The sequence below is a fragment of the Macaca mulatta genome, chromosome 17 (genome assembly GCF_049350105.2).
Source record: "Macaca mulatta isolate MMU2019108-1 chromosome 17, T2T-MMU8v2.0, whole genome shotgun sequence".
Lineage (NCBI taxonomy): Eukaryota > Metazoa > Chordata > Mammalia > Primates > Cercopithecidae > Macaca > Macaca mulatta.
The window spans coordinates 2,079,431-2,091,735 of record NC_133422.1 but is presented as its reverse complement, the minus strand read 5'-3'; the positions used below and the strand labels follow the sequence as shown (position 1 = coordinate 2,091,735).

Genomic DNA, 12,305 nt, shown 5'->3' with positions numbered 1-12,305 from the left:
CTGCTTCAGCCTCCCTAGTGGCTGGGATTATAGGTGCCCACCACCACGCCCAGCTAATATTTGTATTTTTAGTAGAGACAGTGTTGCCATATTGGCCAGGCTGGTTTCGAACTCCTGACCTCAAGTGACCCACCCGCCTTGGCCTCCCAAAGTGCTAGTATTACAGGAGTGAGCCTCTGCGCCTCGTCTGCTCTAGTTCTACTTTCTAATAGTATTTTATTATTGTCATATTATATTATGAAATAACACTTTCCTTTTTTTGAGACGGAGTCTCACTCTGTGGCCCAGGCCGCGGGAGTGAGTGGCGGGATCTCGGCTCACTGCAAGCTCCGCCTCCCGGGTTCACGCCATTCTCCTGCCTCAGCCTCCTGAGTAGCTGGGACTACAGGCGCCGCCACCACACCCGGCTAATTTTTTGTATTTTTAGTAGAGACAGGGTTTCTCCATGTTAGCCAGGATAGTCTTGATTTCCTGCCCTCGCGATCCTCCTGCCTTGGCCTCCCTAAGTGCTGGGATTATAGGTGTGAGCCACCGTGCTCAGCCATCACATGGTCCCATAGCTTTTTAAAAAATTCGTTTTAGAAATAAGGTCTCCATCTGTGGCACAGAGGGGAGTGCAATGGCACCATCATAACTCACTGTGGCTGGGAACTCCTGGTCTCAAGCAGTCCTCCTGCCTCAGCCTCCCGAGTCGCTGGGCCCGTGTGTACCACCACACCTGGCTAGTTTTAGAAATGTTTGTAGAGACATGGTCTCACTGTGTTGCCCAGCCTGGGCTCAAGGAATCCTCCCGCCTCGGTTGAAGTGCTGGGATTACAGGCATGAGCCGCCGCCCCCAGCTGGAGGAACTTTTTAACTTCATGTTTCAGTTGATCTGTGACATGTAATGAATGGATTTATCATCAGTAGTGCATTGTAATCACATTTCAAAATGTGATTTATCTCGTTAGAAGTAATTTATATTAAAATACTTGATTAAAGTACTAATATTAATTTTCATCTTAAATAATTTAAAATTTTTTCGAATGGTATTAGTATTCCTTTTGGTTAATAATTTAATTGAAATGTTCCCATATATTATCTTTTTAAAGGATTTATATGTAGAGGTTCTTAGGTTGGAGCTAGCGGTTCCGTTTAGGTAGCAGTTGCTGGCAGCACAGTGAGTGGCGAAATCTGGACCTCTGTGGGGCAGGGCTCACCCCCGCGGCCCCACAGCAAGGCTGTGTGTGACCCACAACCACTTGTGATAGAACCTGCTGGGTATTTTTCCTGATGACTTAAGAATTTCAAAATATCTGAAAACTGTCTTTTAAATAATTTGGGGAATTAAATTTGCTTGTTTTTCTTTTCATAGAACTTTTTAACAACAGTGGCTATTCTTCTGGAAGCGGGAGCTTTTGTCAATGTCCAGCAGAGCAATGGTGAGACCGCACTGATGAAGGTAAATCCCTCCTGTGGGTTGTTCCTTCTTCAGTACCTTGGCAGGTGCTTGTGTTAGCATCTGCCACTGCCCGGCGCTGTGCTGGGGCCTGATAACAGAGTGGGTACCAAGACAGTCCTGGAGTCCAGCCACTTGCAGGGGAGGAGGAGAAGCGGGCTGGCAGGGCAGCAGTGAGCTCAGAGCGGGCAGTGGTGTGATCAGAACAGCACAGAGAGCCATGAGGTCACAGGGAAGTGCTCCGAGCTGGGCCTTGGGGACCCTGGCAATCTGTAGGGTGGATGAGGCAGGTGCCACACTGTATCCTAAATGGCAGTCAAGTCAGCAGGGAGGGAGCACTCTGGCTGCAGCTGGAGCAGCAGGGAGGCTGCCGGCCTGGAAGGAGCAGGCTTGGGCGTGGGACGGAGCTCCTCGTGCACTCTGTGTTCCTCATTTGATGTTGGTGAATTTGTCACCTCGGGCTTGTTCCTGTGTTCCGGAACGTGGTTTGCAGACAGGTTTTGAAAGAAAGGTCGACCGTTTGGCATTTGTCTTAGGGGACACTGCACGGTCTGGTTGGTTCCTCTGCAGCAATTGTGGGTTCCTGGCCCAGGATGCTATTAGGATATAGCAGGTCCAGACACCCAGCCAGCAGTGGCCAGCTCAGCTCCCTGTGGGCACCTGTCCTCTTTCCTCCCTGGGATGCTTGGCTCCATGTAAGCCGTTGAGCCCTGCAGGAGCCTGCCCACAGTGCCCATTCCAGCCTCTGTCCCCAGTAAGCAAAAGAGCACAGCCAGGCCCTGGGTCTGCAGGGCACCTGGCATCCAGTCTCACCGTGAACCGTCTTCTGATGGCCCGGACCACCTGTCTTTTGTCCTCCTGCCGCACGAGGCCCATAAAACAGTCTCCTCCTGTTGCCCAGGCTGGAGTACAGTGGCGCCATCATGACTCACTGCAGCCTCGGCTTCCCGAGCTCAAGTGCCTCTCACCTCAGCCTCCCGAGTAGCTAGGACTGTGGTTGTCTCATGTGGAGCAGTGGTGGCCTCTCAAAGCATCATCTTGGTGACAGATGACCCGGTGCACCCTGAACTGCAGCCATGCAGATGCATCTAGAGCATGAGAGAGGTGGGCGGGCACAGAAGCCTGCTCATGCGAAGCCTTAGGGAGTTCGTCCAGAGGGCCCTGGGGAGCCACAGCAAGGTTGAAGCTGAAGAAGGGTAGAATCAGATTAGAGGGTTTTCATTTGTGTGTTTTAATGCTTCGTAGTACAGAAGGGGCATAGATTGGGAGGAGGATAGTTTGCAGACTTGTTGTGTCTCCAGGTTATGTGAAATAACAGAAGTCTGTACCTGGGTCATGGCAGGAGGGATGGAGTGGGTGAGCTGGCCACTTGGTAAGAGGTACAATTCACAGAGCTTGGTAACTGGAGGGGACGCCTGGTCACCCCATTTCCTAAGTTGGGGGCCCAGGTGGCAAAGATGGAGGGAGTTGGGTATTGGGTCGTGTAGATGTCACCTCTGCACATTTCACTGGGGAATCTAGGCTCAGGAGAGGGTGTGGGCTGGAGATTCAGGTTTGCTGCTGTCCAGCTCTGCGACAGTGACTGTGGCCATAGGTTGAGAGTAGGGTCATCCATGGGGAAGTGGAAAGGAGAAAAGGGCCGTAGAAGGAAAGAAGCTGCGTGGGGAGAAGCAGAGGAGGAAGTGGTCCTCAGGCTGGCAGCGCCTCCCCCAGCACCAGGCAGAAGGCAAGTGGGAGCCCTGGGTCAGCACCTCAGGGCTGAAGCCGTGCTGAGGTGTCTGTGTTGAGCTGGGAGTGGGGTGCAGAGGGGAGAGGGCTCTGGAGTGGGTCGGGGAGGACGTGGCGTTTCTTCCCTGAGAGGACACGTGGCACTTACTTCACTGGGTCTGAATTCAATAGACTGCCTTTATCTGCCATGAGGTTTATTTAAGTATTTGTTCCTGAAAAGCTGTATTTTAATTGCTTTCAGGATTTAGCATGTTGAAGTTTTTTTGAGTTTTAGAATGAGAAGATATAAACATAGTGATTTTCAGAAATTAAAACCCTTTCATCGGAGGAGAAAGTGTAGAACATGGGTCCTTTACCAGAGTGGGCAGGTGCAGGGGGACTGCCCTCACCTGTCGCTGCAGGCTCTGTCGGTCCCAGCAGGGCCTCACCCTCCCCGTGGCTGCAGTGTGGGCCACTCGGTCTGTCCCGAGCCTGTCCTGGATGGTGTCCCTCACCTCTGCAGTGGACACCCGGCGTGACCCGAAAGGTCTCAGGCATTGCCCAGGCTCCGCTGATCTGACGGCAGAGCCGCCCCTGCTGGAAGCGCTGGCTGACACCGTTGTCCGGGTAGTGTGGCGGGCGGGCAGCGTGGTGGGCGGGTAGACAGGTAGCGTGGCGGACGGGCAGTGTGGTGGACGGGTAGCGTGGCGGATGGGCAGAGGGTGGACGGGCATCGTGGTGGACGGGTAGTGTGGTGGAGCGCCGCTGCTCCTGGAGGCCACTCTGTACAGTGACGCTGCTGCCCCAGCATCTGCCTCACAGGGTAGGGGGCGGCACAGGGACCCCATCCGCTTTTCACAAATGGAAACGAGAGACTCAGAATAATTACGGGACTTATCTGCAGTCACGTGGCTAGTGAGTGACAGACAAGGAAACGGTCTGTGCCACAGCTGCACCGTAGGTTTGCAAATTCAGATTCCTATCTGTGCTTGGGTCATCTCCTTTAAAGCAGCAGCTGGGGACATTTTGAGGTTATTTTGTGGTCCTGAGAGGTGTTTTTGAGATTCCCGAGACAAAGCTGTCTATAGTGAGGGCCAGGCTTGTGTATCTCGGTGCCTCTGCCGAGGGGCTGGCTCGCAGAGACAGCATAGCATGGACAGAGGGCAGCAGAGGCAGGGCCTGGTGTCTGTTCTGTCTTGGGACTGAAGCATCCTTTTTGAAGTTGCCCATTTCCTGAAAACTCACTGAAGAAATTAACCTGAACGTAGCACACAGATTTCTGTGTTGGCCCCTGAGTCAAAGATACTCCCCACTTGCATTTAAGCAACGTGGCCTGTGCCCTCTTCACAGAGCCCAGGCATGTATGGAGAAGGGACCAGCACCCATGGGGAGTTACCACAGGTTACAGCTGAGTAATTGTTCCTCCTTTTCACCTGACGCAGGCCTGTAAAAGAGGAAATTCAGACATTGTACGACTTGTGATTGAATGTGGAGCTGACTGCAACATTTTGTCAAAGCACCAGAACAGTGCCCTGCACTTCGCGAAGCAGTCTAACAACGTGCTTGTGTATGACTTGCTGAAGAGCCATTTAGAGACGTAAGTGGCAAGCGACTGTGCCGTGTTGAGTCCCATATCATACGCTGTTCGTGTGGACACATTATCATTGGAGCGGCCTCTGCGTAACTGCTCAGAAAAACATCCAGCACAAGTCCTGATGGTTTTGTTTCCAGTAAATCACAGATTTAATAAATGGCATATGAATTATTTTTCTGCAAGTTATTTAACTCAGAAAATTTCAAACTTAACACTGGCCTATCTGGGAGTATTTTCCTTAAATATTAAGTATGCTCTTAATTTGGTTAGCAAAGGTTTTCTTAAAAACATTTAAACTTGGCCGGACACAGTGGCTCACGCTTGTAATCCTAGTACTTTGGAAGGCCGAGGCGGGTGGATCACCTGAGGTCAGGAGTTTGAGACCAGCCTGGCCAACATGGTGAAACCCTGTCTCTACTAAAAAAAAAAAATTAGCCAGGCGTGGTGGCGGGCACCTGTAATCCCAGCTACTCAGGAGGCTGAGGCAGGAGAATTGCTTGAACCCGGGAGGCAGAGGTTGCAGTGAACCAAGATCACACCATTGTACTGCAGCCCGGGTGACAGAGCAAGACTCTGTACCCCCACCAAAAAAAAGAAACTTTAAACGTTCGTCTTTCTTTTTAATAGACCTTATTTTTTGCAACACTTTTAAGCACAGCAAAGTTGAGTGGAAGGTACAGATTTCCAAGCCTCCCCACCGCCATCCTCCCCAACTGTCGAGATCCCAGTCGCCCACCATGGCACATTACTACAGCCGAGGAACCTACAGGGACATCGCGTAATCCCCGGAGCGCAGCACTGACATCAGGGCTCACTCGTAGTGTGACACATTCTGTGGATCTGGACAGAGACATCATGCATCCGTCCCTCATCACAGTGTCACACAGAATAGTTTCACTGCCAGAATAAGCCTGTTTTCCACCTCTTCATCCCTCCCTCCCCCAGCCCCCGACAACCAGCAGTAATTTTACTGCCTTCATATTTTGCCCTTTCCAGAACAGTTGGAATCACACATTATTTGGCCTTTTCAGGTTGGCCTCTTTCGTTTAGCAGTAGGCATCCCAGATTCCTTCCATGTCTTGATATGGCGTTTCTGTTTAGCACTGACTAATATTCTGTTGTTGCTTGTCAATATTTACCAGTTTATTCAAGTTCATTCTTTTTCAAATAAATTCTAAATCATATTTTATTTTATTGCAAGTTCATACTTACAACACAATTTAGTATTTCTATCACTTCAGAACTCTTTTGGCAACACACATCACAAACTCGCACATACCAGACAGTAGCGAACTCAAGGCGGCGTTTATGTCACAGGTCTCGGGTGGGCCTCTGGGACTGCGCCTGTTGCACGCGGTGCTGCTGATGGCTGCAGTCCCGACTCCTCTGGTCACACGGGGTGTCTGCATAGATCCAGGAAGTAGAGTGACCCACTTTCCTGATTTGCCCAGGACTGAGGGCTTCCCCTTTCTGATTTTCCACTGATTCATTAGACAACTATGTATCAAGCATAGACTTTGTGCCAGGCACTGTTCTAAAGACTGGGGAGATGGAAACGGCAGTGGGGGAAGAGACTTGCCCTCTTAGAACTTCAGTTCCACTGAGATGGACCAGACAGACACACAGGTTGTCGGGTGCCGCCGGGTGGAAGTCGAGCTGGGAAGGAGGCAGGCAGAGCTGCAGCTCTTTTTTGGAAGGTTGGCCTGGGAAGGCCTCACTGGTTTTCGACAGGCTTGTGGTTCTTTTCTACATTAATGTTAACAACATGTACTACTCTTTTTTCTTAGACTTTCAAGAGTAGCAGAAGAGACAATAAAGGATTACTTCGAAGCTCGCCTTGCTCTGCTGGAACCAGTGTTTCCAATCGCATGTCATCGACTCTGTGAGGGGCCAGATTTTTCAACAGATTTCAATTACAAACCCCCACAGAACATACCAGAAGGTAAGCCTGTGCCTCCCTTCACACTTTCCTGTGTGAAACGTGACACGATAGTAACAGATTGTTAGACAGAATCCGTTCTTTGAACAAACTTTAAGGAAATTCCGTTATGTGTAATAATTCTGCAAACCAGTTAACAGCAGAGCTACTCTGAAGAGACACCGGCTGACACCCCATCCCTGTTTTAACCCCCGTTTAGAGCACGGAAGTTAGGGCTTCCTAATCACACTGGTGCTCAGTGAGTTTTACTAAAATTCAGTGTCTGAGTTATGAAGATTCTGAGCCTGGAATGTTTTTTCCCTGAATTGTGTTATTTGTAGTCTTTGCCCTTCTTGAAAAAGAAAAAATAGTCTTGCCCTGTAGTAAAGCCGGGTGGAAGAGATGGAGAAGCCACTTCCCTCTCTAGCCTCTGCTCCAGCCCCTCTCCAGGCAGGACTGCGGCTGGCCCTCTCTACACGCGGTGCCAGGCAAATGTGCAGGCAGCACGTCTGCCGAGGGGAGGCAGCTGGGCTCTGGCTTTTTTTGCTTAGAAACCCGTTCCCCGTTTTGTTAAGTGGCCTCTTTCATTTAGCAGTAGGCATCCCAGATTCCTTCCATGTCTTTTTTTATTTATTTATTTATTTTTTTTTTTATTCCTTTTTTTTTTTTTTTTTTTGAGACGGAGTCTCGCTGTGTCGCCCAGGCTGGAGTGCAGTGGCGTGATCTCGGCTCACTGCAAGCTCCGCCTCCCGGGTTCACGCCATTCTCCCGCCTCAGCCTCCGAGTAGCTGGGACTACAGGCGCCCGCCACCACGCCCGGCTAGTTTTTTGTATTTTTAGTAGAGACGGGGTTTCACCATGTTAGCCAGGATGGTCTCGATCTCCTGACCTCGTGATCCACCCGCCTCGGCCTCCCAAAGTGCTGGGATTACAGGCTTGAGCCACCGCGCCCGGCCTTTTATTTATTATTATTGTACTTTAAGTTGTAGGGTACATGTGTATAACGTGCAGGTTTGTTACATATGTATACTTGTGCCATGTTGGTGTGCTGCACCCATCAACTCATCATTTACATCAGGTATAACTCCCAATGCAATCCCTCCCCCCTCCCCCCTCCCCATGATAGGCCCCTGTGTGTGATGTCCCCTTCCTGAGTCCAAGTGATCTCATTGTTCAGTTCCCACCTATGAGTGAGAACCTTTCCATGTCTTGATAGTGCGTTTCTGTTTAGCACTGACTAATACTCTGTTGTTGGTTGTCGATATTTACCAGTTTATTCCAGTTCATTCTTTTTCAAATAAATTCTAAATCATACTTTATTTTATTGCAAGTTCATACTTATAACACAATTTAGTATTCATTCCTGGAAAACATATTTAAGAACATATAGCCCTGCCCCTGAAAGAGCCATTTGTAGTATCTTAGTGTTGAGAGAACTTGACATTGTGGAATCATAATTTATCAGGTTTTGTTGTTGCTGCTGTTTTGAGAGGGAGTCACCCTGTGTCACCCAGGCTGCAGTGCAGTGGCATCATCTTGGCTCATTGCAACCTCTGCCTTCTGGGTTCAAGTGATTCTTCTGCCTCAGCCTCTGGAGTAGCTGGAACTACATTCGCCCACTGCCACGCCCAGCCAATTTTTGTATTTTTAGTAGAGATGGGGTCATGTTGGCCAGGCTGGACTCAAATTCCTGACCTCAAGTGATCTGCCTGCCTCAGCCTCCCAAAGTGCTGGGATTACAGGCGTGAGCCACCGTGCCTGTTCAATAATTTATAGTTTTGATTATTTAGGTGGGCCATCTGCATTGCCAGGTGTGAGCGCCAGCGAGCGATGCCCTGAGCTGGCCCTGGTGAACCTGAGCACCCACTGACAGCTACAACTGCTGGACTTGCAGTTTTCTCAGCATTTGTATAATGTCTGCATCCACCAGCTTTTTTTTTTTTTTTGAGAAGGAATCTCACACTGTTCCCCAGGCTGGAGTGCAGTGGTGCGATCTCGGCTCACTGCAACCTCCACCTCCCGGGTTCAAGCAATTTTCCTGCCTCAACCTCTTGAGTAGATGGAATTACAGGTGCCCGCCACCACACCCAACTAATTTTTGTATTCTTAGTAGAGACGGGGGTTTCACTATGTTGGCCAGGCTGGTCTTGAACTCCTGGCCTCAAGTGATCTGCCCGCCTCTGCCTCGCAAAGTGCTGGGATTACAGACATGAGCCACCATGCCTGGCCAATTTTGGGTATGTATTAATCAGAAAAATTGGAAGGGGCAAAAGGGTATGTGGAAGAAAATGGAAAACCACTCAGACCCACACCCAAAGGAGCCCACCACAGGAATGTCCCTGGGACATGTGCACATTCAGCAGTCATGTTTAAAATACCAGTTTAATAACTTCAGTGTAGAAAATCATACTTAAGTCTTTTCCAGGAACTGTCAGTAGAGATTACTTGGGCAAAAGGTAAAAAGAGTTCTGTGGGTTGAAAAATGCCAGGTGACACAAGCTTTGAGAGGGCCAACCTCCTCTGAGCCTCCAGGCGGAGTGGGTGATGCCTGTCTGACCAGGTCCAGCTCAGGGGCCTGCTTCCATCTGGCGTTGAGTGTTCCTCTCTCTGGGGGCTGAAGGTTGCATTTGAAGTAATTCACACACATCTCCCATTTTCAGGCTCTGGCATCCTGCTGTTTATCTTCCATGCAAACTTTTTGGGTAAAGAAGTTATTGCTCGGCTCTGTGGACCATGTAGTGTACAAGCTGTAGTTCTGAATGATAAATTTCAACTTCCTGTTTTTCTGGTAAGATACTCTGTATTTCACTATTGAAAAGTAAATTCTTCTAATCAAAAGCATAGGTGACTTCATTTTAAATTCCTGTGTCTTAATATAATCATTCAGAAAATAATCCAATAATAGTGGTTGGGAATGAGGCAATATCCGTAATTATCCTAAATTTTGTCAGTAGGAATTTTTCCTGTTTGTTTTTTTGCCTTAAATTGTGCTTACCATACTGTCTTAGGGCTAGCATTGTTCTGAATGTAAATTCTTAATGATCTCAAAGATTCTTTGTATATACTTTGCCACTTTTAGAATTCTTTCCTTGGACTGAATTAAGCAAAATTCCCTAGATGTAGCCATTTTAACACTTGTACTGTATATTGCTGGGTGCATTCTAATCCAGTTTCCTGGACTGATTTTGTCATTTGTATATTTTTAATAAATCAAGGGAAAAGTAAGTCACCTTTTTTTTTGAGACAGGGTCTCACTCTGTTGACCAGGCTGGAGTGCAGTGGCGCGGATCACAGCTCACTGGGGCCTTGACTTCCCAGGCACAAGCAATCCTCCCGCCTCAGCCTCCTAACTACCTGGGACTACAGATGCACGTGCCACCACGTCTGGCTAATTTTTTGTATTTTTTGTAGAGATGGGGTTTCACCGTGTTGGTCAGGCTAGTCTCAAACTTATGGGCTCAAGCGATTGGCCTCCTCCACAGCATCTTGACTTATGAAATAAAAAACAAAACTTATTTATGATTATTTTACATCATTGCTGTTTTAATAGTTTCTGGTGTAAGTTTGAAAAAGCACTGATTTTTTTTTCTCTTTCCATTGTAGGACAGTCATTTTGTTTACTCATTCAGCCCTATTGCAGGTCCCAATAAACTCTTCATAAGGTTGACAGAAGCACCCTCTGCCAAGGTGACAATCCTTTCTTCATATGTAGTGTCAGTACTCAAGTTGTTACTCCAGATTACTTTATCAGCATTAGAAAAAAATTCCAAGAATCCTGGTGTACCTGTCCTAGAGAGACGCACTCCCTAGGGTGGTGATGCTAGGTGCACCCTCTCTCAATCTAGTGTGTTAGACATAATAATGCGGCAGGAAAAGGACTTGGTTGCAGCTGAGAAGAACGCCTCTCTAGAGGAGGGAACCATCTGAATCATGTTCTAGGCCTTGGTATGGAATTGCCAAATATATGTCTTTAGGCCGGTCCCTAACCTCTTGTATGAAAGGAAGCTGGACAAAATAGTCTCTCTAATAAAACAGTAATATAAAATTAATAGCACTTGGAATTATTTCTTGAATTAAAATGGCAATGATCTAACAATGTAAATTGATAAGCAACTTGAAAATACTGCCAAATAATAGAAGCAGATCTTGGCCATGTGTGGTTTTTTTCTTGTAAGAAAGGGGAAATCTGGGTCTGTACTGACAGCTGCATTCTTTCCTTTCAACAGGTTAAGTTGCTAATAGGTGCATACAGAGTGCAGCTGCAGTGACCGAACAGCAGGGATTGGGTGGAGTTCTCTTCAGACCCATTCCTACACTCTCTCTGACAGCAGTTTGGAATTCTCCTAGCACATCTATGTCAAGTTTTGTCTGTAAACCTCTTGCAGTTAAGCCTGTTGTCTGTTGTAGTCTGTAAGACGCGACATAGCTGTGTCTGTGCCAGTATGCTGGAATCTCAGTGCAGTGTCCAGACTGCGTATTTCAGTTTTTCCACAATGTGGATAGTACATATGAGGATTATTTAAGAAAATTAAAGACTTACTTTCTTTTTTCTGGAGACGGAGTTTTGCTCTTGTTGCCCAGGCTGGAGTGCAATGGCACGATATCAGCTCACTGCAACCTCCGCCTCCTGGGTTCAAGTGATTCTCCTTGAAATTTCTACTAGCCCTGGTGAACTTCTGTGCTTTAAAAAAAAAGAAAAAGAAAAAGTTCAGCTCTAAAGCATTTGCTTACAGCAAGGGGAGCCGTGTTATATTCAAGTTACCCAAGCACCAAATAAAGTGTGGGTTTGCTGCACCTGAAAGGGTTGGGGGGCCTGATCTTTTTCTAGTAGACAGTGGCCACACATTCTGGAGATGGCAGTCACTTGTAAATGTGCTGTAGTCACTTGTACACTATGAGGCCTAAAGAATATTACAGGCTCACACCTATAATCCCAGTGCTTTGGAGGCTGAGGCTGGAGGATTGCTTAGGCCCAGGAGTTCGAGACCAGCCTGGGTAACACGGGGTGGAACACGCCTGTGGTCCCAGATACTCAGAGACTGAGGTGAAAGGATTGCTTAAGCCGGGGAGGTCAAGGCTGCAGGGAGCCATCAAAGGCCACTGCACTCCAGCCTGGGTGACAGAATGAGACCTTGTCTCAAAAAAAAAAAAAAAAAGTTTCTTGGGAGTCTCTACGTTTTTTTTGAAAAGCCAGATCTTGTGCCCTAGTTTTGAACACCAACTGGGAAGATGGAGCTTAGGTAACAGCGAAGCCTGTCTGCTGTGTGGGAGCCGTCGTCTTGTCTGGGAAGAGTTCTGCTGCTCAAGGCAAGCATCAGTCGAGCTCAGGCTGGGTTATGGAGAAGGTGACAATTGTTTTGTTCCTCATTAGTTTATAATTGTATGAAATACGATTTTAATGAAAACTTTTCAGCATTCACGTTTGTGTAGATATTTCAGAGAACCATTTTTACTTTACCTCCTAAAACTGCATTTTCCTATGGTTTTGTCAATAAAACTCTATGATGTTGGTCTGTTTCCTTTTATGTCTCAAGTCTCAAAACTTTAAAAGACAGTAGATATTTGTGGTTTTCTAGCTAAGTGAGGGCCGAGATTGGACTTTTTCAACTAAATTGAATCATACAGTATATCTGATTTCATAGCTTTCC

General features: G+C 47.7%; 2 protein-coding genes across 7 annotated transcripts in view; one reads left to right on the top strand and one right to left on the bottom strand.

The window, feature by feature from the left end:
• MPHOSPH8 (M-phase phosphoprotein 8) overlaps positions 1 to 12,166 on the top strand; it is a 37,725-nt gene extending 25,559 nt beyond the window's left edge. For 2 of the 4 annotated variants that reach the window (XM_077973749.1, XM_028837458.2), the window contains 6 exons: positions 1,355 to 1,441; positions 4,588 to 4,742; positions 6,527 to 6,681; positions 9,318 to 9,445; positions 10,261 to 10,344; positions 10,884 to 12,166. In XM_077973749.1, coding sequence (XP_077829875.1) covers positions 1,355 to 1,441; positions 4,588 to 4,742; positions 6,527 to 6,681; positions 9,318 to 9,445; positions 10,261 to 10,344; positions 10,884 to 10,925 — 651 coding nt within the window. In that variant the 3' untranslated portion in view covers positions 10,926 to 12,166. Of the gene's footprint in view, positions 1 to 1,354; positions 1,442 to 4,587; positions 4,743 to 6,526; positions 6,682 to 9,317; positions 9,446 to 10,260; positions 10,486 to 10,883 lie in introns of those variants that run through there. The other 2 variants (XM_028837460.2, XM_028837457.2) reach the window with 1 other exon arrangement.
• Positions 1,295 to 11,821, bottom strand: LOC144336133 (uncharacterized). Of its 3 annotated transcripts, XM_077973767.1 has the most exons (4): positions 11,198 to 11,821; positions 6,019 to 6,142; positions 3,556 to 4,589; positions 1,295 to 2,624 (listed from the first exon to the last, which is right to left on the bottom strand). In XM_077973767.1, exons 3-4 carry the CDS (start codon positions 3,991 to 3,993, stop codon positions 2,577 to 2,579), a joined length of 486 nt encoding a protein of 161 aa, XP_077829893.1. In that variant the 5' UTR covers positions 3,994 to 4,589; positions 6,019 to 6,142; positions 11,198 to 11,821; the 3' UTR covers positions 1,295 to 2,576. The 3 variants fall into 3 exon arrangements, with proteins under 3 accessions (XP_077829893.1, XP_077829890.1, XP_077829892.1); XM_077973764.1 differs by lacking the exon at positions 1,295 to 2,624 and having other exon boundaries at positions 3,344 to 4,589; positions 11,198 to 11,816; XM_077973766.1 differs by lacking the exons at positions 1,295 to 2,624; positions 6,019 to 6,142 and having other exon boundaries at positions 3,344 to 4,589; positions 11,198 to 11,336.
• Positions 12,167 to 12,305: the final 139 nt, after the last annotated feature.

What these genes read in the sequence shown, in the direction of transcription:
- LOC144336133 (XM_077973764.1), bottom strand. Translation starts at nt 3,993, where the DNA reads ATGGGGTCCCTGTGCCGCCCCCTACCCTGTGAGGCAGATGCTGGGGCA.